The sequence below is a fragment of the Pseudophryne corroboree genome, chromosome 2 (genome assembly GCF_028390025.1).
Source record: "Pseudophryne corroboree isolate aPseCor3 chromosome 2, aPseCor3.hap2, whole genome shotgun sequence".
NCBI lineage: Eukaryota > Metazoa > Chordata > Amphibia > Anura > Myobatrachidae > Pseudophryne > Pseudophryne corroboree.
Genome location: NC_086445.1, coordinates 446,358,179 through 446,384,029, shown reverse-complemented (window position 1 = coordinate 446,384,029; position 25,851 = coordinate 446,358,179). Strand labels below are relative to the sequence as shown.

The following is a 25,851-nucleotide window of genomic DNA, read 5'->3' as shown; positions in this document are numbered from 1 at the left end:
CAGTGTTCATTCCGGGAGTGGACAACTGGGAAGCAGACTTCCTCAGCAGGCACAACCTCCACCCGGGAGAGTGGGGACTTCATCGGGAAGTCTTCCACATGATTGTGAACCGTTGGAAAAGACCAAAGGTGGACATGATGGCGTCCCGCCTGAACAAAAAACTGGACAAGTATTGCGCCAGGTCAAAAGACCCTCAGGCAATAGCTGTGGACGTTCTGGTAACACCGTGGGTGTACCAGTCGGTGTATGTCTTCCCTCCTCTGCTTCTCATACCCAAGGTATTGAGAATTATAAGACGTAGAGGAGTAAGAACTATACTCGTGGCTCCGGATTGGCCAAGAAGGACTTGGTACCCGGAACTTCAAGAGATGCTCACAGAGGACTCATGGCCTCTGCCGCTAAGAAGGACTTGCTTCAGCAAGTACCATGTCTGTTCCAAGACTTACCGCGGCTGCGTTTGACGCCATGGCGGTTGAACGCCGAATCCTAAGGGAAAAAGGCATTCCGGAAGAGGTCATTCCTACCCTGGTCAAAGCCAGGAAGGAGGTGACCGCACAACATTATCACCACATGTGGCGAAAATATGTTGCGTGGTGTGAGGCCAGGAAGGCCCCATGAAGAAATTTCAACTCGGTCGTTTCCTGCATTTCCTGCAAACAGGAGTGTCTATGGGCCTCAAATTGGGGTCCATTAAGGTTCAAATTTCGGCCCTGTCGATTTTCTTCCAGAAAGAATTGGCTTCAGTTCCTGAAGTCCAGAAGTTTGTCAAGGGAGTACTGCATATACAACCCCCTTTTGTGCCTCCAGTGGCACTGTGGGATCTCAACGTAGTTCTGGGATTCCTAAAATCACATTGGTTTAAACCGCTCAAATCTGTGGATTTGAAATATCTCACAGGGAAAGTGACCATGCTGTTGGCCCTGGCCTCGGCCAGGCGAGTGTCAGAATTGGCGGCGTTTGTCTCAAAAAAGCCCATATCTGATTGTCCATTCGGACAGGGCAGAGCTGCGGACTCATCCCCAGTTTCTCCCTAAGGTGGTGTCAGTGTTTCACCCGAACCAGCTTATTGTGGTACCTGCGGCTACTAGGGACTTGGAGGACTCCAAGTTGCTAGATGTTGTCAGGGCCCTGAAAATATAGTTTCCAGGACGGCTGGAGTCAGGAAAACTGACTTGCTGTTATCCTGTATGCACCCAACAAACTGGGTGCTCTTGCTTCTAAGCAGACGATTGCTAGTTGGATGTGTAGTACAATTCAGCTTGCACATTCTGTGGCAGGCCTGCCACAGCCAAAATATGTAAATGCCCATTCCACAAGGAAGGTGGGCTCATCTTGGGCGGCTGCCCGAGGGGTCTCGGCTTTACAACTTTGCCGAGCTGATACTTGGTCAGGGGCACACCCTGACTGAGGAGGACCTGGAGTTCTCTCATTCGGTGCTGCAGAGTCATCCGCACTCTCCCGCCCGTTTGGGAGCTTTGGTATAATCCCCATGGTCCTGACGGAGTCCCCAGCATCCACTTAGGACGTCAGAGAAAATAAGAATTTACTTACCGATAATTCTATTTCTCGTAGTCCGTAGTGGATGCTGGGCGCCCATCCCAAGTGCGGATTGTCTACATTTGTAAAAATCGGGTTATTATTGTTGTGAGACATCTTTTCAGAGGCTCCGCTGTTATCATGCTGTTAACTGGGTTCAGATCACAGGTTGTACAGTGTGATTGGTGTGGCTGGTATGAGTCTTACCCGGGATTCAAAATCCTTCCTTATTGTGTACGCTCGTCCGGGCACAGTATCCTAACTGAGGCTTGGAGGAGGGTCATGGGGGGAGGAGCCAGTGCACACCACCTGATCCTAAAGCTTTTACTTTTGTGCCCTGTCTCCTGCGGAGCCGCTAATCCCCATGGTCCTGACGGAGTCCCCAGCATCCACTACGGACTACGAGAAATAGAATTATCGGTAAGTAAATTCTTATTTTATCATATAGATCTGCAAATATATTATGTCAGGCACACAAACTAGGTGGCTGATACATATATGCAGTTCTCATGAATTATGAAATTATGGGCGGGATGCAGTAAGCATCGCAGCATCCTGCCACTCTCTGCGTGCATATTGGCATTTACTAACGCCGTATGTATGAAGAACATCACAAAGGCCAGCTCTTGCAGTAAGAGTTTCTGGGTTTGTGACCTGGCGTCCTGTCTGCGTATGTGTCAAGTGACGCACCCGCCACAGGGGGTGCTGGGAGGGATGTGGTTGGACCCCTCTCAGAAGGAGCAACACGATAGAAGTCAATAGGCTTTTATAGGACAACGCCATCTGAAGATTGATTATAATCATTGGCGTATTTATAATGGGTACACCCTGCACCTATATAATTATACTTACCCCTCTGGAGTCCCGCAATGGCCACTTGTGCTGCGGACAGAAAGCACTGGGAAAATGGTGCTGCGCCCATCCTTGGTGATATGCGAATGCGCAGGAGAGATATTCCCGGGAACAAGGCGCAGGCACCATGTACTCAGAATCCTGCGCATGCGCAGTAGACTTTTTCACAAAGCTAGCTGTCACAGTGTACAGCTCTGTTGCCGGAGTGGAGGGGGACCCACAGGCAGGAGGCAGGGCCAGTACATGGTTTCTTGACACCCTAGTCAAAACTTCACCTACTGCACTGCCCCCCCCCCCCTCCCCCCACAAACCCCACACTAGTGCTGACTTTCCAGCCTCAGGTGAAAGTGTGGAGGTGGCATCTTATAAGTTCACAGAAGTTCAACAGCCACCATCTCTATTAAGTTTGTTGTATTTCGTGATAAGCGGTCTCAGGACCGCACCCCCAGATCCTGGCGTCTTAGACAGCTGCCGACATTTGCCTAATGGTAAAACCGACCCTGCCCACAGGGAGGCTGAACACGGGCCACCTCCTTTCTTAAAAAGCTCCTGAATATGATAGTTCTAAGGGTGCCTACGCACTTAGAGATATAGTAAACTATATCGCTCATTTTCCCCCTCCTCAGCTATATAGTTTACTGTATCGCCCAGTGTGTATGCAGCCAATGACTAGTCATGCGCGGCCCCATGGGTCGTTAACAACCCTCGGCCTTGGCCGTGCATGCAGCTCAATTTGGACTCATCGTCCAAAGCTGCATGCTCCGGCTGCGGCATTACGTCACTGTGCGATATCGCTAGTTATATCACACAGTGTGTAAGTACTAGCACATCGCCTAGAGGGGAAGCACTGGGCTATGTCGCTCACCGAGCACATCGCCTAGTGTGTACCCATCTTTAGAAACCCAGGAGGAGAATGTTTGTTTATTTAAAATAATCAAAAGGAATCTAGCTTTGTATTTGTTTTGAAATTAGCAGTTATACTGATTGTTTGGATTGTATAGATCAGACACTTGTACAGTGAAGTCTATGTTCCTTTTAGCAAGAAGTCCCATAAGCTTTTCTTTCAATATACCATTAAGTAACTATAAACAATATCTATCTAGATAGATATACCGTAAAGCAGGGGTGTGGTCTATCACAAAGGTGTGTGTCCTCACAGAAAATCCTGGTTCCCTCAATCTAGGGGCATGGCCTAGCTGGAATGGGGCATGGCTTCATTTAAAGCCCCCATAATTATTACTCTGTGGGTGTGCCCAGCATCCCCGGAGATGCTAAGCGGCCCCCAGAGACTGGGCTGCCAGCATTGCTGGCTCCTCCTCTGTGACAGGAACTGAGTGCTGCAGGAGAATGTCACGCTGCAGCATCTGGCTCCTGTCACTGCGTAGCAGCTGGCATTTTGGTGTCATCCCCTCCAACGGTGGCACCCGGGTTCAGCCCACACCCTTATAGTGACGCCACTGCCCTAAAGTATTAACGGTTACAGAGTCTGTATTTTTGTAACAAATACATTGTATGACTCTACTGACTTTTGCTTTCTCTATGTTGACATTAATTGACATTTATGTTTTTATTTCATAGACTGGACAGAACGCCTTAATTAAGAATATCTGCTATATTTGAGTTGGAAAATTGCATTTTGCACCCAAGAGACTGTGTTGGAATTTTCCCACACTGACACGATGGATTGTGGTTCTTGCTCAAGTAAGGACAATCAGACTGAGCTTTCTGAGAGAGTTGCTGCTATAGAAGTGGAGGAAGAAACAGGAGGGCCACATGCTCTGTTTTCTGCAGAAATGTACCGTCTGAGAAATAATGGTATGAGCTCTGAAACCAGTGAGGATGTATTTCTTTCTTCCCAAGACCAGAGGGACTTGAGCTGTTTCCAAAGAGCTACATCTCGACCAGCACTTTCAAGCAGAAAGTTATCACTTCAGGAAAGGCCCACAAGTGGCTGCCTCCCCTCTCAGAGCCAGGCCTATGGTCCATATGCAACTGGTCCTTCATCACACGTATCACCTCGAATTACCCGGAGGCCAACGATCGAATCCAACCGGGTCTCTATTTCGGACTCTGATGTAAGTTATATCATCAGGTTTTTTTAAATCAATATTTTACATTTAGAGCTCCCACGTCGTGCTTTTTACCCACTGCAAATCATTACCTCTCAGTGCCTTATCTTTCCAGACTCCTATTGTCCTCCTAGCATATAATCCCATATCAGAATTTTATAACACATAGCTGCGGGACATACAGTACTACGCAGCTGCAGATCCCGGTACTAACGCCCGGAGCTAGTCATGTACTTGGCACTTTCCATGTGTGATAAGCCAATAGCTAGAGCGTGTTAACTCATAGCTCTCGGTTTAAGTGCCCAGAGCTATGGCATTACCTGACACAGTAAACCACAGAAGGTGCACTTAATGTGGATTAGAGCACCCTGGGGCTTACTGTGTTGGATAAGTGGGCGGTAATTGAATAGCTCAGGACAGAGCTGCAGCTGTGTGGTAAGTTCCACGGCTAATTAAATCAACGCCGTAATGAATCTTCTACTTTCTTTTGTTTTCTTTCTTCTTTTTCTTTTTTTTTCTTACAGCTTTTATACAAAGAAAAAAAATGTGTTATTACTGTATAGCAGATGGAATGTTTTGGTTATTCACAGTAAATGCTAGTGGCAATTCTAAAAAGTGCTAATGTACTTAATTGGTGGCTAATTATGAATTATGCAGATTTTTGCTTGAAACAGCAGCAGAGTACAGTGTGTAAATAAATTGTGAAGACCTTTTATGTAAAATAGAAGTACAAAGAGGCATTTAATGAACAGACGTTACAGATGAAGAGCCTTTTTGAATATGGAAGTTGCTTTGCAGCGCATGTCACCTATTGTGGGACTCTAAAACCATGCTGTGTTCATGGGTAACCATTTACAGGTTAGGCATTTACACCCCACTTGTGCCTATGTTGTAAACAATTTTATGTGCAACAAATGCATTTGGTATTAAGCATCAAACTACATAAACCTCCTTAATATGGAATAAGAAATTGCTTAAACATGCTCACATAGGGCCAGATGTACTAAGCTTGAAAAGTGATAAATATCACTGTGATAAAGCACCAGCCAATCGGCTCCTAACTGTCATTTTTCAAACACAGCCTGTGACATGGCAGTTAGGAGCCGATTGGCTGGTGCTTTATCACAGTGATATTTATCACTTTTCAGGCTTAGTACATCTCCCCCAAAATCACATAAACCTCACGTAATCTGTACCAAAGCGATGAAGAAAGTACTAAGCCGTGTCATTGGATCATTCACACACTGTCCATGAAAAGAGATTTGATATCAGCGACAATCATCATCTGCTATTTGCACATGCCACTGACCACCTGCAAATAATATGGCTTTCTGTGAAAGGAGAATGGCACTGTCTATACCTTTTTCCAGATTGTCTCATTAAATACTCACACGGCTTTTACACTTTCTTCCTTAAACAATGCCTTCTCCAGTCTTGTAACCATGTTAAAGAACCACCATACTTGAGTTCACTGCACCAAAGCCTACGCTACCCGCTCAGCAGCTCCTGCAAACCAAAGAGGCATCGGGATGAAGAGGCGCTCTCCCCACTATGCTGTTTCTGCTGGCTGCCACTGCGCCTGTCACACTTTGATAGACAGCAGTGCCGACACAATCAATCGCAGCTCTGGTGCAGATCTATCCGTTTCGGTCCCTCCGGCTCCCTCTTTTCTTCCCCTGTATGTACTGTGACGGCTTGGTGACGCCTCATGTCACCTAATGGCTATGGCAGGACTTCTGTTCATTATTATTAGTATTAGGTGTTTAGTGTGTTCTTGCTGAGTGAGTTATCACTTCTTACAATAGGTAATCGCTGAGCCCTTGTTCAAAGCTAACTCTAAAACCAGAGCCGTTTCTTGCGGTGGGCGAGGCGTGCATTCGCATGGGTTGCTCGCCACAGCTCTTGATGGCTGTTTGTGCTCCCCCCTCCTACCAGTCATTACTACTTCGCTCGGGGGCAGAGTTTCATGCAATGACGCATTACATGAAACTCCGCCCCCGAACAGAGTACTGAGGAGGGGGAGCCACCCGGGACACGGAGCGGAGGGAGAGGCGGGCCGAAGTGCAGGAAGCAGGATGGAAGAGGACCTCTGGCTGTAACTTTCTCTCTTTCTCTCTCATTTTGTAGAAGGGGACATTTGCCTGCTGTATGTGTAAAATGGGGACTCTTGCCTGCCGTAATGTATAAAATGGGGACTCTTGCTTGCCGTAATGTGTAAAATGGGGACACTTGCCTGCCGTAATATATAAAATGGGGACTCTTGCTTGCCGTAATGTGTAAAATGGGGACACTTGCCTGCCGTAATGTGTAAAATGGGGATTTAATGCATCAAGGGCATAGCGGTGTGTGGCATAATATGGTGCAGGGGGCATTACTGTGTGGGGCTTAATATGGTAGATTTTTTTTTCTTTCCCTGTGGTGGCTGTTGGTGCAGGGTCAAAAACTGGGGTACAAGGCAGTTTTTTCAGATAAGGCCACACCCATTCTAATGAGACAACACAAATTTTAATGAGGCCACGCCACCTTGCCAGGAGCATGCGCACCTCTGGTGCTCGCAATTTTTGACATTTTTAATATCTATGGGGGGGGGGGAGCCAAATTGGCTAGAAACAGCCCTGTCTGGAGCATTATTATTATTATTGTTGTTGTTGTTATGATTATGATGAAGCTCTCCTGGGTCCTGTGGAGGAGCACCCCTACAGCTGCTTTACTTTGTGAGTGCAGACTTCCATAGATAATGTATGCATTTTAGATTCAATTTCCTTTCAGTTTATTTGAACACTTTGGTGGGTATCCTATTATCCATATCCATTTTCACCTTTTGAAAACAGCAGGATATCGCGATTGATGACTGATGGTCATTATCTCCCTGCACTGCTGTTGCTGCTAGCTGCCACTGCCTCTGTCACACTGTATGACAGGTAGCGGCCTCGGCAGCATGAAGCGTGGTTCTGGTGCAAGTCTCTCTGACTCTGTCCCTCCGGCTCCCTCCCTCCTCCTTCCTTCCGACTGCACCTTTGGCAGCGGCGCCGGCAGCACTGTCTTGCTGATCTGTGTGCCGTAAGTACCTCACTCCACCCTCTATCCCCACCCCTCCTCATGTGGACATAAGTGTAAGGGGCACTGCTACTGTAAGGGGCGTTATGTGTGGCACGACTACTGTGTATGTTATGTGTGGCACGACTACTGTGGCATTATGTGGAGCACTACTACTGTGGGCATTATGGGGGTCATTCCGAGTTGATCGCTAGCTGCCGTTGTTCACAGCGATCAGGCTAAAAAGCGGCATTTCTGCTCATGCATATGAAACGCAATGCGCACGCGCGACGTACTTTCACAACAAACGATGCAGAGTGATTGACAGGAAGTGGTTGTTTCTGGGAGGTAACTGACCGTTTTCGGGGAGTGTGTGTAAAAACGCAGGCGTGTCAGATACAAACGCAGGCGTGCCTGGGGAAACGCGGGCGTGGCTGGACGAACACAGGGCGTGTTTGTGACGTCAAAACAGGAACTAAATAGACTGAAGTGATCGCAAGCTAGGAGTAGGTCTGGAGCTACTCAGAAACTGCTTGAAAATATTCTGGTGCCGTTCTGCGATCCTTTCGTTCGCACTTCTGCTAAGCTAAGATACACTCCCAGAGGGCGGCGGCTTAGCATTTGCACGGCTGCTAAAAGCAGCTAGCGAACGAACAACTCGGAATGAGGGCCTATGTGTATAGGGGCGCTACTACTATGGACATTATGTTTAAGGGGCGCTACTACTGTGGGCATTATGTGTAAGGGGAGCTACTACTGTGGGCGTTATGTTTAATGGGCGCTACTACTGTGGGCGTTATGTTTAAGGGGCGCTACTACTGTAGGCGTTGTGTATAAGGGACACTACTGTGGGTATTGTGCATTAGGGGCACTATTGTGTAGTGTAACATGAATAAGGTACACTACTGTGTTGTGCAATGTGAATCGGGGGGACTGGTGTAATGTGAATAAGATTGTGATACTGTATAAATCTTTTGAATTGGGGGTACTATTGTGAGACCACACCCCTTATTGTGGCGCGGGCCTTTCTTGCTGTCCCTTTATTACGTATGGGAAGGCGGCGCAAGTTTATTTACAGAGGGCGCTGAACATACTAGCACCGTCCCTGCTGTGTACAATAGATTTTTTTTATACAGACGATCTAAAACCCATAAGCTCAATGCATTAAAAAGTATCCCTGTACAATAATGTTACAACATTAATAACATCATTTTGCTCAAGAATATATTTTAGTTGAACATGATGAAATAGTATCTCTGCTTAGGTACATTAACTTCTATTGCTGATTTCTATAGACTAATTTATAATACTATCATAATCTAGCACAGACTAGAATCTAGTGAATCCTTATCCCATAATTGCTGATTCCAGATGATACAATATTACTGCTGCCAGACTTGATATCACGCATGGAACGCACTTCAATGATTTTATTTATTTATTTATTAATGAACAGTTTCTTATATAGCGCAGCAAATTCCGTTGTGCTTTACAATTGTACAAATACATCCATAGTTCCTGTTCTATACACGCACGCTGTACTCAATATTAAAGAAACATTGTCAAATATGATGTCCTCTATATTTAAAACACAACGACTAATAAAGTAAAAAATATATAAAAATAATACAAATAAATAAAATAAAAAATAAATGACAAATATTAAAATTAAAAAATATATACTGTACATGAAAAAATAATAAAAGATGGTAATATATCAGACTTATTGGGAAAACTTATAGGTGGGGTAAAATGAAGTGAAGAATTTTAGGATCTAAAGGAAACGTTTTATTTTTAAGTCCTGATTTAATCTTTGTGGAGACCGTTTTTAATTTGAAGATGCACTTAATTTCTGCACGATAGATTTTTTTTTACTTGTTTCTGTCATTTCAAGTGTTTTTGATGTTTTGTATCCCTATAAAACATCTGATATGGCCTGTCGAACAGTTACAGAGGTCTGCAAATTAATAGATTCAACACCAGTTTTTTCATAGTTTTCATAACCTACTGGCCACAAACGTAGACTGTAAAACTGTTTTGCACTGCAATAAGTTTTTTTCATGCGTTACCTAAGATTCTTGGTCCTCTATTGAAAAATACTTGGTAGGGAATGTTTTGGTCTTTTTGTTTTGTTTTGTTTTGTTTTGTTTTGTTTTGTTTTGAAGGTAGGAAGGAAAGCAGAAAATATAGACGTCCTTCCCTGGCCAGGTAACAACAGTCCAGATGCAAATGCACTTTTGGGCATTTGTAAAGAAACTTTAGAAGAAGACAATCACCACCGAAACTGGCCTCCTAGAAGAACCTATATGAACATTGTATAGGGATGAAGATTTCCAATGACACACTCATGAACATCATGCTGTTGATTTTTTTCAATTGGCAGCTTTCCAGTACATTCATTTTGCTCATTTGTTGTAAACAAGTAGTGTCTTCACTGCAGTTCCTTCTGACACACAAAGTTGGCTTTACTCCATTCAACCAGTTGTTGAGATGCTGTCTGTCAGTCCGTTTATAATGATTAGCATCTGTAGGTTTGTTGTATATCCTATTTTGTAGAGTATTTTTTTTAGTATAGATGGCTAAATCTAAAATTTTCATTTTTTTCATTCCTGTTAGAGAAGGTGAGTTGTATGTTATCCAGGGGCTGGCTGGCAACCAGAGCCGGATCTAGACTTTGTGGCGCCCTGGGCGAAAAAATAGAGGTGTGGCTTCACTGAGAAGGGGCGTGGTCAGTTATGCCCCTTGTAGAGTTGTGCCCCAGTAGAGTTGTGCCCCCTAGTTGCGCCGTGCCCCCAGTACTGTGCCCCCTGTAGAGATGTGCCCCTTAGTTGCACCGCTTAAAAAAAAATTTCATACTTAAATTCCCCGCTCCTGCTTCTGGAACCGCTGCTGCCCTCCGTCTCCAGCCGCCGGCGCCGCTCCTCTGATCTATGGGAGAGACGTCATGACATCTCTCCCGTAGTAACGCAAGGACACTAGAGGTCAATTATGACCCCTTGTGTCTATGTGCCGCTCCCACAATGCAGTGCAGTGCGCAATGACTTCATCGCGCACCGCATCTACCGAGCACTGGGGGGCACCAGTAGCGAATCTTGCCACGGTGGTGCCCCGGCCAAAAATCCTGCGTGCCCGTGGCAAGATCCGCTACTGCTGGCAACTTTTAGCCTGGGCGGCAAATGCAATCAAATGGCGCCTGCATCTATCCCTGATTGCCCCTCCATATCTGTCTCTCATTGCCAGTTCCTTTGACATAACAATTAGCCCTTCGCAGCACACGCTGACATCACAGCACACACTGCCCCACTCACTGACTCCCTCACAGCACTCACTGCCTCTCCATTGTCCATCTCAAAGCAATGCCCACCAATAACCCCCTTACAGCACCTCCCCACCCCTCCAATGTTCATTGCACAGCACTCCCTCAGCCACCTCCCACAGTACCCCCTCTTCAAGGTACTGGGCACTCTTAGCCTCTGCTGAAATAAATGCTCCAATGCTAGTAAATCACCACATGCTGTCACAACCTCTGTCCTTAATATGGGTGGCAATTGTGGATCTTACCAGCCAGAGTATAGTGTGAGCTGTGTACTGGCATATTCACTGTATGCCCCGGGAGACTGATAGTGCTTGGATCCACGGATAAGGAACCTCTTCTTCCAAACCGCGACACCTGCAGCCGCTCATGCTGCCTCAGTTAGGCAGGTGATGCTGCCAAAGTTGTGGACCGACTTTCCAACAGTCAGCTGACGCGTTTCTCTGCCCAGTCAAATGGCTGTTTCATCACAGGTTGATGAAATGGCAGAGGGTGATGAAACCGCCGTCTAATTGGGTGGAGAAATGTCAGTGACTATTTGAATGCAGGTGCATTACCTGAAGCCAGAAGCCCTGAACCCAGAAGTAGTGATAAAATGATATTGAGCACCCAGTAACCCAGTTCAATATGATTGGTTTCATTCACAAAAATTTCAGAGCAGTATCTTGAGAAATTGATCAAGATCCACTCATCTGGATACACAGATCATCAGAATGTCTTTAGGAATGAGGCAGCGTGTCATGTTGCGGAAGAACTTAAATCAGAGAACATCGTTCTCCATCTTCGAGTGGACAATTGTCACAATGGATGTGTGTCTTCAAGGAAGAGGTGCTGTGGTCCATCATCTTTGTCTACAGTCATTTTGGTCTCAAATTCCCATAAATGTATTGGAACCCCGAGCAAGTTTGTATGCACTAAAAAAGGCTCAGATTCAGTTAGACTGCTCAACAGCAGTGGCATAAATCATTTATCATGGGAAGCCCTAGCAATGAGGTTTTCAATATTTTTGCTTGGGCATAGACGTTTGTCCCTGCGATCGCACAGTAATCCAGGAGTAGAAAATGGTGAGGTGGAAGTTGCCACTCAAACCACCCAAGAGCATGATATCTTTAAAGTATTTAGTCTCTTAATATAGTAGGGGTAGGCATCCCAGCATTTGCATGCTAAAACTGTGGCAGAAGCTGCAGTGCCATGGGTTACCAGCTTTGGGACTTCTATATATAGATGGACACAAGCAAAAATACAAGCTTGACGGGCTTTTGTCATGAATCTGACTTTTAAACTTGTTTCATGCATGTGATTTATCACTTACCTGTACCGAAGGTCAAGTTTTATAGTTGTATTCGTATTGTGGAGCTAATGCATAGATGTCTTCGTTTTGGATCTTGTCAGCTGACAGCCAATCTTTGACCAGCAGCTCCTGTAAACCTACCAAAACAGTAAGTCACATTGCTGATTTCCTGGCTCCTGTTTAGCAGCAAGTCTGCAATTCCTAGTGACATATTAGTGCTTCAGTTTTGCTGAGTTTTCTCTCCTCACACATTAGCGCTGCTGCAGCTGTCCAAGACACAGATTTCTCTTGTGTTTCCAGTGCATCTAATCAGCAAAGCTGAAGCTACAGATATTACCTGTTACATCTGTCTCACAAGCAGTATTGCTTGCAGCTGCGCTTCACTAATTACAAATCTCTCCAGTGATCTCAACTAACAGCTATGCTGGAATCAACGCCTGAATTTAACAGCCTTGTTTATATGCCTCCATCTTGGTTCTGCTGATTCTCTCTCCAGACTGTGCTCCCAACTGAGAGCTTCATATATTCCTGTAAGCAAGTTATTTATCTACTTAGTGTGCAAGTTCCAGTCTTCTACTGAATGCTCATTCTAAAGGACATTGGGGGTCATTCTGACCCGTTCGCACGCTGCTATTTATTGCAGTCGAGCGAACGGGTACCCACTGCGTATGCGCCGGCGCCGTAGTGCGCCGGTGCATGCCAGGCGGCCGAAGGCCGTAGCTGGGCTGCGATCGCCTCTGCCTGATTGACAGGCAGAGGCGGTCGCTGGGCGGAACGGCGGCATTTGGCCGCCGTTTCGTGGGCGCAGTCCGTCCAACGCAGGCATGGCCGGACCTTGCGAGGAGCGGCCTGCAACGGCTGTGTGACATCACACGCAGCTGTTGCGGGCCGGGGAGCGACGAGTACCTTCCGGCCAGCACGCTAAAGCTGCGCTGGTCAGGAGCTACTCTTGAAGTGCAAAGGCATCGCCGCTGTGCAATGCCTTTGCACTTCTGGGGGGGGGGGGGGCGGCACGGAAATGCGGGGCAGACCAGCTGGGCGTCCCCCCGCATGTCTGAGTGCCTAATCGTAGCTGTGCTAAATTTAGCACAGCTATGATCAACTCGGAATGACCCCCATTATCATCTCCGTTCTGTGCACATAGTGTTTCTTTTTCATCCACTAGGGGTCACTGGAGTACTCTTGGGATATGGACGGCTTCCACAGGAAGTAGGCACTGAATAAATTAATTTTGGAACTATACCTCCCCTCCATATCCCTGAGTACCTCAGTGTTTTTTCTGTGCTCGACGCAGTTAGTAGGCTTGTGGCTTTGCTGCCACAGAGGTCCACATTTCATTGGATTTTTTTCTAAGTTTTTCTTTTTTCAACGATTTACCACATCCCATCCCCCTTTCCAATAGGCGTGGGTCAGGGATAGTGAAGGCTGCTTTAGCAGCTGTGGTTGTCGGACCTCTCTAAAAAGAGCTCCCTCACTACCATGTGCAGGACTAAAACCTGCAGTAAAGGCTGGACGGAACTTACAGAGAAGGCCCGTCATAGCCCTCACCACAGGGTCCAGGTATGTTGAACGGGGCGGTCAGCTCACGCTGCCGCCCCACTGTGTGGGATACTGTGTGTATGTGTGTGTGTGTGGCCCAGGCCCTCGATGCCGCTTTGGGCTCCCTCTCCACCATAGCCCGGCTCCGTGTACAGAGAACGGTATACGGAGCATGGGGGGGCACACAAATGAGAGTCAAAAGGCAGGTTTCTTATAGTGAGTAACTTTGCTGCCACAGTGATGTTCCCTGCACACAGAAATGTCAGGGTCACTGGATAAAATCTCATGATTCAACTCTTATTGATAAGGGAATACAGCAGCGCTGCATATGTATTACAATAGGCTATGAAGTCTTTGTTAAAACAAGATTAACCATGTTTCCTGTTGTATTTCCAGAATTTCCTGTGTTACATCTCTCCTCCATTGAAGGCGCAGGGGTGTTAAGGGGAATTTGGGAGCAGGCATATGGCTGGCGTGCACTGCACTTGGCCAGATATATATTTATAGAGACAACTTAGTGCTATAATTACTGAGTCGTGCAAGTTGTCTGTCTTTGTTTTTGTTTTGTTTTTTGTATTGTCTGTCTGCATGAGTAAGACACCAGCAATTACTAATAAGCAGTTTCCCTGCCATGTCTAAAACATGGATATACATAATTATTTATATCATAACTGTTTATAATGATATTATCCTAAAGACTGCAAATCTGAATCATGGTTGTGGCAGCCAAATACTGGCTTTGTTCATTGTTGTAAAGTAAGATATGTTATAACATTTGGTCAGCACATGGTGCTTATAAAACAGTATCTGTGGAGCAGTATGAGTTCAGGTCTCACCTGCAGCAGCTTTGGCTTAATTCACTTGGCCACACCACACTGGATACGCCCAATCTCATCTGATTTTGGAAGCTAAGCAGTGTTGGGCCTGATTAGCCACCTGGGAGTACAAGGTGCTGTAGGTATTTTTAATCTACAGCCACACCACACTGGATACGCCCAAACTCATCTGAGCTTGGAAGCTAAGCAGGGTTGGGCCTGATTAGCCACCTGGGAGTACAAGGTGCTGTAGGTATTTTTAATCTACAGCCACACCACACTGGACAAACTCATCTGAGCTTGGAAGCTAAGCAGGGTTGCATACTGTTTTGCCATCTGGGGGAATCTGGTGATCCAACTACCAGTGATACATGCTAGTATCATGTATCACCAGTGATCACCTACATACATGTATCACATGTATCACCAGTGATCACCTACATACATGTATCACAGGTATCACCAGTGTACTACCAGTGATACATGCTAGTTTAAACTGTTAAAAATAGCTCAGTTTGGGCTTACACTATCAATATAAACCTACCATAGGTTTTACAGTCAGGATAGCTCTCCAGAGCGCGCTCCCGGCGCCGGCCACTAGAAGGGCCCATTAACTAAGCTGTGGTCAAGCAGCAGTCATCTCAGGTTTTAAGCCTGTGTGAGGTCACATTTAGTTTCAGACTTGTAAAAATGTGTTATACCTGTGTATCAGGATATGTGTATATGTGTATATATATAATGTGTATGTATGCATATATGTGTATATATATATATATATATATATATATTTATTAAAGTCTGAATATGTGTGAATATACATTGTTGTATGTGTGTGTGTGTGTGTGTGTGTATATATATATATATATATATATAATATGCTGACATTAAAAATCTATTTTGCAGTAAGCAAGAATAATTGGTCAGCACTCAGTGCTTATTAACAGTATCTGTTGAGCACTGCAAACATGGCCACACCTGCAGCAGCTTTGCTTATTGTTTTACAGGTGGCTCTGTAGCCAAGTGGTTAGGTTTCCGGCCACAGTGAACATTGTGTTTGCATGGACACTGGTTCAGATCCTGGTTTAACAGGTGTTTAAAAAAAAAAAAAAACCATGGTAGGACCTTTTTTGCTTTTAATGTTACTTCCTGGTTCTTTCTCGGAAGTTGCTGCCCTACAACACTTAGACTCTGGAGGAGCGGGGTGTTGTTAGGAGTTTAATTTATTAATTGTTTTGTACAGCATGACTCTACAGGAAGATTCACTATTGCTGGTAACCACATGCACGGTAATGCAGGTTTATACACACGTTACTTCCGTGGTGTACTTACTGGTTGGAGTACATGATCACTAAGTCTAAGGCATAATCAAACAAGCAGCTTCGCTGCAAAGTCGGTCACACAGTGTGTCGGACAAATACGAATCTGGGCCAGTGGCGCAATGTATAACGCATCTGACTATGGATAATAGGATTGTAGGTCGTCTCCTACCTGGCTCGTTTAAGTTGCCGTGATCGTATAGTGGTTAGTACTCTGCGTAAAGCAGACAGTTTCAGTTACATTGTTGCGGTCGATTTGCCGCCAGCCCTCATAGCACCAGGCCAGTACGTCAGGTTCTCAGCGAAGGCTGAACAATTTCCAATCAGAGACAATTGCAATATTATCGGAGTATACCCTACACAGCAGTAGGGCTGTTGCTTCGCCCTGCTTTGGTAAGGGATGAGGTAACAAGGCTGTAGTGGCAGGGCATTCCAGTTCAGGTTTGCCCTAAATAAAGACCACCTTACACTGCTTGCTGCCTACAGCTTCTTTGGACGTTGGCAGTTGGTTCTTGCGTTTTCAGTTTCGCTAGTAGCGTATAACGTCCACTTTGGCTACGTTCCTAACAGGCGGAGTCCGATTCCAAACGAGATAGATCGCAGACCAAGTGGGGAGGAAAATCTGATTTCCTACCATTGTCTACGCAAATTCCTGAAGGATTCCGTCTCAACGACTTCAATTCCTAGGTATGATTCTCAATATGGTAAATCAAAGAATTTACATACCCGAACAGAAAGTACAGGTAATTCGTCATCTGGTACAATTAGTGCTCAAGCCACGCACAGTCTCGGTTCACTTGTGCATTCGCCTATTAGACACAATGGTGGCGGCTTTCGAAGCGCTTCAGTTCGGAGGACTTCACTCACGTCCTTTTCAATTGGATGTGTTCGCACAGTGGTGGGCTCGCATCTGCAGATTTACTGCAGAAGTGAGGTTGTCTCCAAGGGCCAGAGAGTCTCTACTCTGGTGGCTCAAAGTACAGAATCTAACCGCAGGGAAACGGTTCGGTGCCTGGAATTGGATAATTCTCACGGCGAACGCAAGTCTCAGAGGTTGGGGAGCTGTAGTTCAAAATTATCAGCTCCAGGGTCTCTGGGCGGATCACGAAAGATTGCTGTCTATAAATGTCCTGGAACTCCGGGCAATTTACAATGCGCTATGACAAGTAGTGCACAGGCTGCAGGCTCAGGCTGTTCAGGTGCAGTCAGACAATGCGACAGCAGTCGCATACATCAACAAACAAGGAGGAACAAAAAGCCGTATGGCAATGCGGGAAGTACAGATGTGTCCACATACATCTTTGCTATATCCCGTCATGTATGGCACAGTTTTGCATGCTATATACTCGGAGATTTAGTCATGTCTTGTGTTTTTTTCTTAAATTTGCTTCCTTAATATGTTACTTTATACATATTCTTTTATGGCAAACAAATTTTAAAATTCATCCACTCGCTTTTCATGAAAAACAGTTTAGCTGTGTTTTGCATGTTGTGCCAAATTTGTAAAAAAAAAAAAAATGCGAAGATGTAAGTTGTCACATCTGTAGCTTGAATCCTCTATTGGGCCGAGTATCACCAAATGTTATTGTCGGCAGTAGTCATTCCGGTAGTGGACAACTGGGAGGCGGATTATCTCAGCCGTCTGAATTTTCATCCAGGAGAATGGGCATTAAATCCAGAAGTATTTCACATGCTGGTCCAGAAGTGGAGTTACCCGCAGGTGGACCTGATGGCATCTCGCCACAATCCTCAAACGCCCCAGGTCGTGTCCAGACTGAGAGATCCAAAGGCAGTGGCGGTGGATGCTCTCACAATCACGTGGCCATACAGTCTCGTGTATCTATTTCCACCGTTTCCGCTGCTCCCTCTGTGGCTAAAACGGATCAAAGGGAGTCCGTCACAGTTATACTAGTGACGCCTCTTTGGCCTCGGAGAGCTTGGTTCTCGGATCTCCGCGGTCTACTCGCAGTCGGTCTTTGGCCGCTCCCACTACGTTCTGACCTGTTACAGCAGGGTCCATTCCTTTTACCCGATTTTAGCGCGGCCGCGTTTGACGGGGTGGCTGTTGAGACAGCCCTCTTAAGAAGAGAGGACATTCCAGAATCGGTTATTCCAACCATGTTACGAGCTAGGAGGCCGGTTACGGCAGCTCATTATTACAGAATTTGGCGTGCCTAGGTTAGATAGAGGTCTGAATTTATCCACACTAAAAGTGCGGATATCTGAGTTGTCCATTTATTTTCATAGTAGATTGGCCCTATTGCCGTCGGTTCACACCTTTTATGCAGGGTGTCCTCAGAGTTCAGCCTCCATTCACTCTACCTACTGCGCCATAAGACTTGAATCTGGTTTTTAGATTTCTTAGTCTTTTTATTATGAACTCTTACAACAAGTGGATATTAAATTTCTCACTTGGGAAAATAATGTTTCTTTTAGCCTTAGCGTCAGCAAGGCGTGTTTCAGATTGGGTGCTTTGTCGTGCAAACCACCGTATTTAGTGTTTCATGATGACAGAGCGGAATTCCGAGCGAATTCTGCTTTTCTACCAAAGGTAGTGTCATCTTTTCACATCAATCAACCAATAGTAGTTCCTATGTTAACAGGAGACTCTGGTAGGTTGGATGTGGTGCGCGCTTTACGCATTTATGCATCCCGAACGTCGACCGTTCGTAAGACGGATACGTTGTTTGCTCTCTATGATGCTGCCAAGATGGGTTGGCCAGCTTCTAGGCAGACCTTATCCAGTTGGTTTAAAGTGACCATACGTCAGGCTTACCTTCATGCTAGGTTACAGCCGCCTACATCGATAACAGCTCATTCCACACGTGCTGTGGGAACATCATGTTCAGCGAGTCGTGGAGCATCTACGACACAGCTTTGCCGGGCGGCTACATGGTCTTCGGTGCACACGTTTGTGCGCCTCTACAAGTTTGATACGTTTGCGGCATCAGCATCTAGCTTTGGCCGCCTAGTGTTACAAGTGCCGAACAGCTCTCCCGCCCGCGGGGGAAACTTTGGTACGTCCCAAGAGTACTCCAGTGACCCCTAGTGGATGAAAAAGAAAATAGGATTTTGGTACTTACCAGGTAAATCCTTTTCTTTGAATCCATAGGGGGCACTGGACGCCCACCCAGAGCAGTTTACCTGGTTTGTGGTAGGTTCAGTAGATCTTATGGTAACACACTTTCACCGACTGGTTCAGATTAACAAGTTATGGTGTCAACTGTTTAGTTGTCAGTAATGTTGGGTCAACTTTATTGTTGTCAGTTATGTTATATGTAATGCTCCATTGTCAACCTCTCTATCGCTCCTGTTCGGCTCAGTAAAAAACACTGAGGTACTCAGGGATATGGAGGGGAGGTATAGTTCCAAAATTAATTTATTCAGTGCCTACTTCCTGTGGAAGCCGTCCATATCCCAAGAGTACTCCAGTGCCCCCTATGGATTCAAAGAAAAGGATTTACCTGGTAAGTACCAAAATCCTATTTTCTGATATCGCCAGCATTCTCCTGTAGAAAACTTTTACTATTTGTGTGTGCATTCCCTTAGCTTCCTACCACAGTACAAGCACTAATACACAGACACAGTCTTCAAGTATTGTGAGACTCTACTGCGCTTTGACAGTCCCCTACCTAATTAATTCAGCTTTCAGCTCTCATCTGTTTTGCAGCACCACTGTCTCCAGCAATACCAGTTTCCAGTCTGGTTGATACAGTTACGGTTTCTGATCTACTCGGCAGTACTAGTGCTTTCAGCATTATCTGGTCCAGCATAGCCTGTTCCAGTCCAGCCTCAAGCATCACTGGTCCCAGCTCAGTATCCAGCATATCAGGTCCCGGCCCTGCATCCAGCTCAGTCGGCATATTAGACAGTTGGGCAGACTATTCAGACTTGGATTTCAGCTAACTCCACCAGACCTATTGGTTCTTCTCAGATGGCTAGGCATGGAGATTTCACCGCACAATTGTGATGGCAGCCACTTGGTCATCTGTCCACACATTAGCCAAAATCTATTAAGTTTCTGGCAAGTATTGCTGATGTTTTAAAGGGGAAATCGTTTAAAAGGAAAAGGTGTGTATGTGTGTGTTAGCAATCTGTGACTCGCTTTAATATTCTCAAAGTATTTCCAGTACCTGATCGCAAAGAATTGAATGTCCTGATGGAAACTTGTTACTAGCAGCAAACACAAATAAAAGTATATGTGATAATTAGTAATTTTGTACAAGCTTTTATGTGTGCAGATTTTATACTTCATTCTCTCTCAGTTATATCATGTACGATCATCAAACATTTAACCTTATGTGCAAATAAGATGCGTTGGTGCTATGTATTTTAACTTAATACAATCAGTTTCAGTTCAAAAATAAAATAGAGCTAAGGGCCAAAAACTGCATCTTGTGTTAATATGTTCCATATGATTACATTGTCTGATCTGTATTTATCCCTCACAGGTATCAACTGTACATTAATGACTTGTCAATGTAATACAATTGTTTTTTCGATAACATTTGCTCCAATGCTTCTGCTTGGTTAGTCACAGCGTGATGGTTTTATTAAACATGCATAATTGCACATACAATATCATGGATTATTGCATTGAAACAAACCCATTGGCCGCAATTGCATATATTCCAAGTGTTCATTGTGGCTGTTCATTAAAGTCCTTCTCTTCTTGTAGTCTTTAATCAGAAAGCTGTTTCTAATGATGTTTCTAATGATTGATAACCGTTTTTCTTCTGAAATATGATAGCTGCGATACTATGGTATTTGACCATCTACTAGTTGTGAAGTATACAACCAGGGGCCGAACAGTATATCTTCACATGCCATGCCAACACTTCATTAGGCACGTGTTGATACTTGGAGGGATGGGGAAGGGGGAGAACACACCTACATTGCGTGAGAACACACCTACTGTACACTTTAGATGTGCATGACCTATGTCTTCTTAACAATACAGAAATGTGATGAAATAAAGATACATCTTGTTTATTTTGTGTTAGAGTAAAAAAGAGCTGATGCAATTACTGTTTCTGTCATTGGACATGTTCTGGAAACAGTAGTACTTAGCTTCTGAGAAACAACGTGTAGCATCTAAATAGAGAGCTGTTGGGCTATGTTTCTGAATCGATAACCTGGAACATTTCCTTGTGTAACAAATGCTAATTGTTTTACATGCTGTAAGACGTGCAAGTAATATTGCAGCCACATATGTCATTTCTAATTGTTTTTTTCTTTTTCTTTTAAAGGACTGTGTGCAGCTGAACCAGTACAAATTGCAAAGTGAAATTGGCAAAGTAAGTGCCGTGTAAATTACAAATGCCTACGTATTTTATCGGGCCTAAACAATAGAGATAATAAATATGCAAGCCAACATTTTCAGACATTGATATGTACTATAGTCACAACATTGGATGGTATGCGGTCTCTAGGTCGACAGTGTCTAGGTCGACCACTATTGGTTGACAGTAACTAGGTCGACGGTCTCTAGGTTGACATGTTCTAGGTCGACAGGTCAAAAGGTTGACATGAATTTAAAAAAAAATATATATATTTTTTTAACTTTGTCATACTTTACGATCCACGTGGACTACGACTGGGAACGGTAACCTGAAGCATGGCGAGCGAAACGAGGGGACATGGTGCACAGGGTTCCTGGTCACTGTACAACGAAAACGACACCAAAAAACTTTAAAAAACTCATGTCAACACATTGGCTGACTGGTGGAAGATAATCATGGCTTGCTCTTTACTGCTAGTAATTTGTATTGTATGACATTCCTCTATACTGTTTTCTTCTGGAAAGGCAGCAATCTGGTATCCAGAATATAGCTAGATAGAAAAAAACAAGAGCACTTCTTATGAAAACGTCTATATCGCTTGATATTTATCCTAAAAATAACATGTTTTTTTAAATATATAATATCAGGAACAATTGCAGAACTGAAGACCATCCAAAGGTAGGGCATATATTTATACATGCAAGATTTTACATTAACCGTGGCAGCTCGGCTGGTGTACTGGTTAGCTTCATACCCTGAGGTCTTGAGTTCAAGTCCTGACTAGAGCACTGTCTGTGTGAAGTTTGTTACATAGTGAGGTTGAAAAGAGGCAAAATGCCCATCGGGTTCAACCTGTATTCTGTGTTAAGCTGTTTATATTATAATGCACCAGCTGAAGTAATGGTTTAGTACCAGTTGACAACTATGATTATTACCACTCCCAGATATTACTGTCAATATGCTAAATGCTCTAACTCTGGATACTTTTTCCAGTTAAAAATGTGTCCTTCTCCGGCAGGGAGTTCCAAATCTTTATTGCCCTTATCATGAAGAACCCTTTCCTACATTGTGTACGGAATTTTCTCTCCTCTAGCCTCAGCGAGTGCCCACGTGTCATATACAGAGTTCTTTTAATAAACAGATCCCCTGCTAACTCCTTGTAATGACTCTTTACATATTTGAAGATATTAATAATGTCTTCTCTTAGACGACTCTTTTCTAGAGTATACATATTTAACCTAGTAAGCCTTTCCTCCTACTCCAGTGTCTCTAACCCTTTAATCAATTAAGTAGCTCGCCTTTCAACTCTTTCTAGTTCCCTAATATCTTTTTTATAATATGGTGCCCAAAATTGAACACAATATTCAAGGTGTGGACGTACCAATGATTTGTACAGTGGCAGGATTATATCCTTGTCCCTTGTCTCAATTCCCCGTTTTATGCACGCAAGCACTTTATTCGCCTTTTTTGCTGAATTTTGACATTGTACTGTTACTAAGCCTATTATCTTTGAGCACCCCTCTTTTTCCACTACAGTTACCCCTATATTTTCCCCATTTAGAGTGTAGGATGCATGTGTGGTTTTTGTCCCAAAATGGATAACTTTGCATTTTTCTATATTGAACCTCATTCCCTGTTTAGACGCCCAGGTTTCAAGTTTAAATAAGTCATTCTATAGAGACTCCACATCGCTTTCTGAATTAATTACTTTACACAGTTTAGTATCATCTGCAAAGATAGACACTGTGTTTTCCAGGCCTATTCCTAGATCATTAATAAATATATAGTAGCAGGCCAAGCATGGACCCTTGTGGTATTCTGCTAACTACTGGTGCCCAGCTGGAGAACATCCCGTTGTACTCTGTTATCCAGCCAATTACCTATCCATGTGCAAATAGTATATCCTAGGCCAAATTCCCTTAATCTGATGATCAATCTCCTGTGAGGCACCGTATCGACGGCTTTTGCAGCATCTAAATACACCACATCCACTGCTTTTCCCTGGTCAAGATTCTCGCTCACTTCCTTGTAGAAGCTGATTAAGTTAGTGTGACATGATCTGTCCCTTACAAACCTGTTGCTGATTTTTGCTAATAATCTTATTAACCTGCAGATAATCCTGTATGCTATCCCTCAAAATACCTTCCAATATTTTACCCACTATAGAGGTTAAACTAACTGGTCTATAGTTACCAGGATTATTTTTAGTTCCCTTTTTAAATAAAGGCACTACCTCAGCTATGCACCAATCCTTTGGTGCCATGCGTGATGTAATTTACCTATGGAAAATCATGTATAGGGGGTTTTGCTAGCTGCGACCTAAGCTCCATAATAACCCTCGGATGAAAACCATCTGGGCCTGGTGATTTATTAATCTTTATGTTGCTTAGTCTCTCCAGGACTACTATCTCACTTACACAAGCATCAAGCCAAGAGTCATTACCTTCACTATTGTTATGCACTACTCTCACCGTCTGATCCTCCCCGATGAATACTGAGGAAAAAAATTTGTTCAGTTTTTCAGCTTTTATTTTATCATCGTTTATCAAAGCTCCCAATTCATCTTTTAGTGGGCCTATGTTCTCCTTCTTTAACCTTTTACTATTTATAAAACTTTTTAGGATTGGTTTTACTCTCTATAACGATTTGTTTTTCGTTTACAATTTTAGCTGCCCTTATTACTTTTTTGCATTTTTTTATTGCTTTCCTTATAATGCTGGAATGACTCCTTCCCTTTATTAGATTTAAATATTTTGAAAGCACGCCTCTTTTTAGCCATTGCTTCTTTGACTTCCTTATTGAGCCACATTGGCTTGTGTTTAGTACTCCTGCGTTTGCTGCTCATGGGAATGAATTTGTGAATATTGCTATCAAGCAACCCTTTAAAAGCTACCCACATTTCCGTTGCGTCTTTACCATGAAACAAAACTTCCCAGTCAATGTCGTTTAGTTGAAAGTACGTAGGTTGTTGAGGACTGCGCTTATCACTTTACCTGATAGGTAAACTGCTATGGGGGTGGGGGGGATGAATTTGAATGAATGAATTAGGTAAATTAATTTGAAACAAAAGAAAACCTCCCAGTGCTAAATTAATCAGGTGTTACACTGACACTATGGGCTGCATTATAATCGTATCTGTCTACTTCTGTTCACTACTTATTCTACAACAAATTTATGCACAAGAGAATAACTAGTAATATTTATTTTATTTTGAAATTAAAAACATTTTTTTCCCTTGATTTGAACAATGTTTCTTGTAGTTTTAAATGAAATTCAATATAAAAACAGTGGTTCCTAATACCGGTATACTCACATACAACACAATACATCATATAACATACAATTTCTGGGTGAAACGCCTTGGCGAATTACTCACTCATAAAGCTCTGTATAGGTAAAAAAAAATCTTATTTAATACCGGATAGTTAAAATCCCCTAACACTAGGATGTCCCCCATTTCCACAGCTTTTTCAATTTGCAGTAAGAGTTGTTCCTCGTCATGTACGCTAATTTCCGGTTGCTTGTAGCACGTTCCAATGACTAGTTTCTTTGCTTTTGTGCCCCCACTTGTGATCTCAACCCATAGTGACTCCACGTTATCTCCAGTTCCCTCGTAAATACCATCTATTAAGTTTTGCTTTTAGAGATGGTTTAACAAAGAGACATACCCCTCCTACCCTTTTGGTAGCCCTATTCCTTCTGAAAAGAGAATATCCCTCCAAATTCGTAACCCAGTCGTGAGAGTCGTCCCACCATGTTTCCGTAATACCTATAATATCATGCTGAGATTTTGATACAAGCCATTCCAATTCCGCCATTTTACCTGATAGGCTTCTTGCGTTAGCAAGCAAACATTTTAGCTTAGCAGCTCCCTTGCCTTTTTGTTTTAATGGTACCTTATCTATATTTACAAGTGCCTTTCCAGACTTACCCTTACCGACCGTTATTCTCCCCCCTCCCATTCCACCCCATCATACTTAATACAGCCTTCCTCACTACTATCTCCATTTGACCTATTTAGACTTTCTAAACCCCCCCCCCCCCCCCCCCCGATGTTAGTATCTTTACCTTATGTAATGGACATAATTTTCTATATACCGTATTGTTGAGCTATATTCGTCATTATGTGATAAATTGAGCATATCTTGGGCAATACCTGTGTCAGTATTTCTGGTGTCAATACCCATGCAAATACCCTTGTCGGCTGATCTTTTGCTCCCCACTTCTCCACCCCCAAATTGTTCACTACCCCCATCCTTACTGTTCTCACTGTTTGACCCGTAAGCTTCTAGCTAAACCCTCCCCCCAGGCTCCTAGTTTAAAAGCTCCTCCAACCTTCTAACCATCCTGCCCCCCAGCACCGCAGCCCCCTCCTCATTCAGGTGCAATTCATCGCGACAAAAAAGATGGAGCCTGACTTAGAAGTCCGCCCAGTGTTTCAAGAACATAAATCCTTCCTTCCTACACCAGTCTCTAAGCCACACATTTACCTCCCTAATCTCCCTCTGCCTCCCTGGGCTAGCGCATGGCACTGGTAATATTTTGGAGAATATTACCGTAGATGTCCTTGCCTTAAGTTTCTTGCCTAATTCCCTATAGTCTTTCTTAAGGACATCCCACCTACCACTAACTTTGTCATTGGTGCCAACATGCACCAAGACCGTTGGGTCTTTACCAGCCCTTCCCAACAATCTATCTACCCGGTCCACGATGTGTCGTACCCGAGCACCTGGAAGACAACAGACTGTACGGTGATCACGGTCCCGGTAGCAGATTGCCCTATCTGTCCTCCTGATAATAGA

The 25,851-nt window shown here is 44.1% G+C and overlaps 1 protein-coding gene across 6 annotated transcripts in view; it reads left to right on the top strand.

The window, feature by feature from the left end:
* Positions 1-25,851, top strand: part of CAMKK1 (calcium/calmodulin dependent protein kinase kinase 1) — a 484,479-nt gene that overhangs the window by 157,038 nt on the left and 301,590 nt on the right. For all 6 annotated transcript variants that reach the window (XM_063953693.1, XM_063953687.1, XM_063953688.1 and 3 more), the window contains 2 exons: positions 3,967-4,463; positions 21,017-21,064. In XM_063953693.1, coding sequence (XP_063809763.1) covers positions 4,068-4,463; positions 21,017-21,064 — 444 coding nt within the window. In that variant the 5' untranslated portion in view covers positions 3,967-4,067. The remainder of the gene's footprint in view (positions 1-3,966; positions 4,464-21,016; positions 21,065-25,851) is intronic.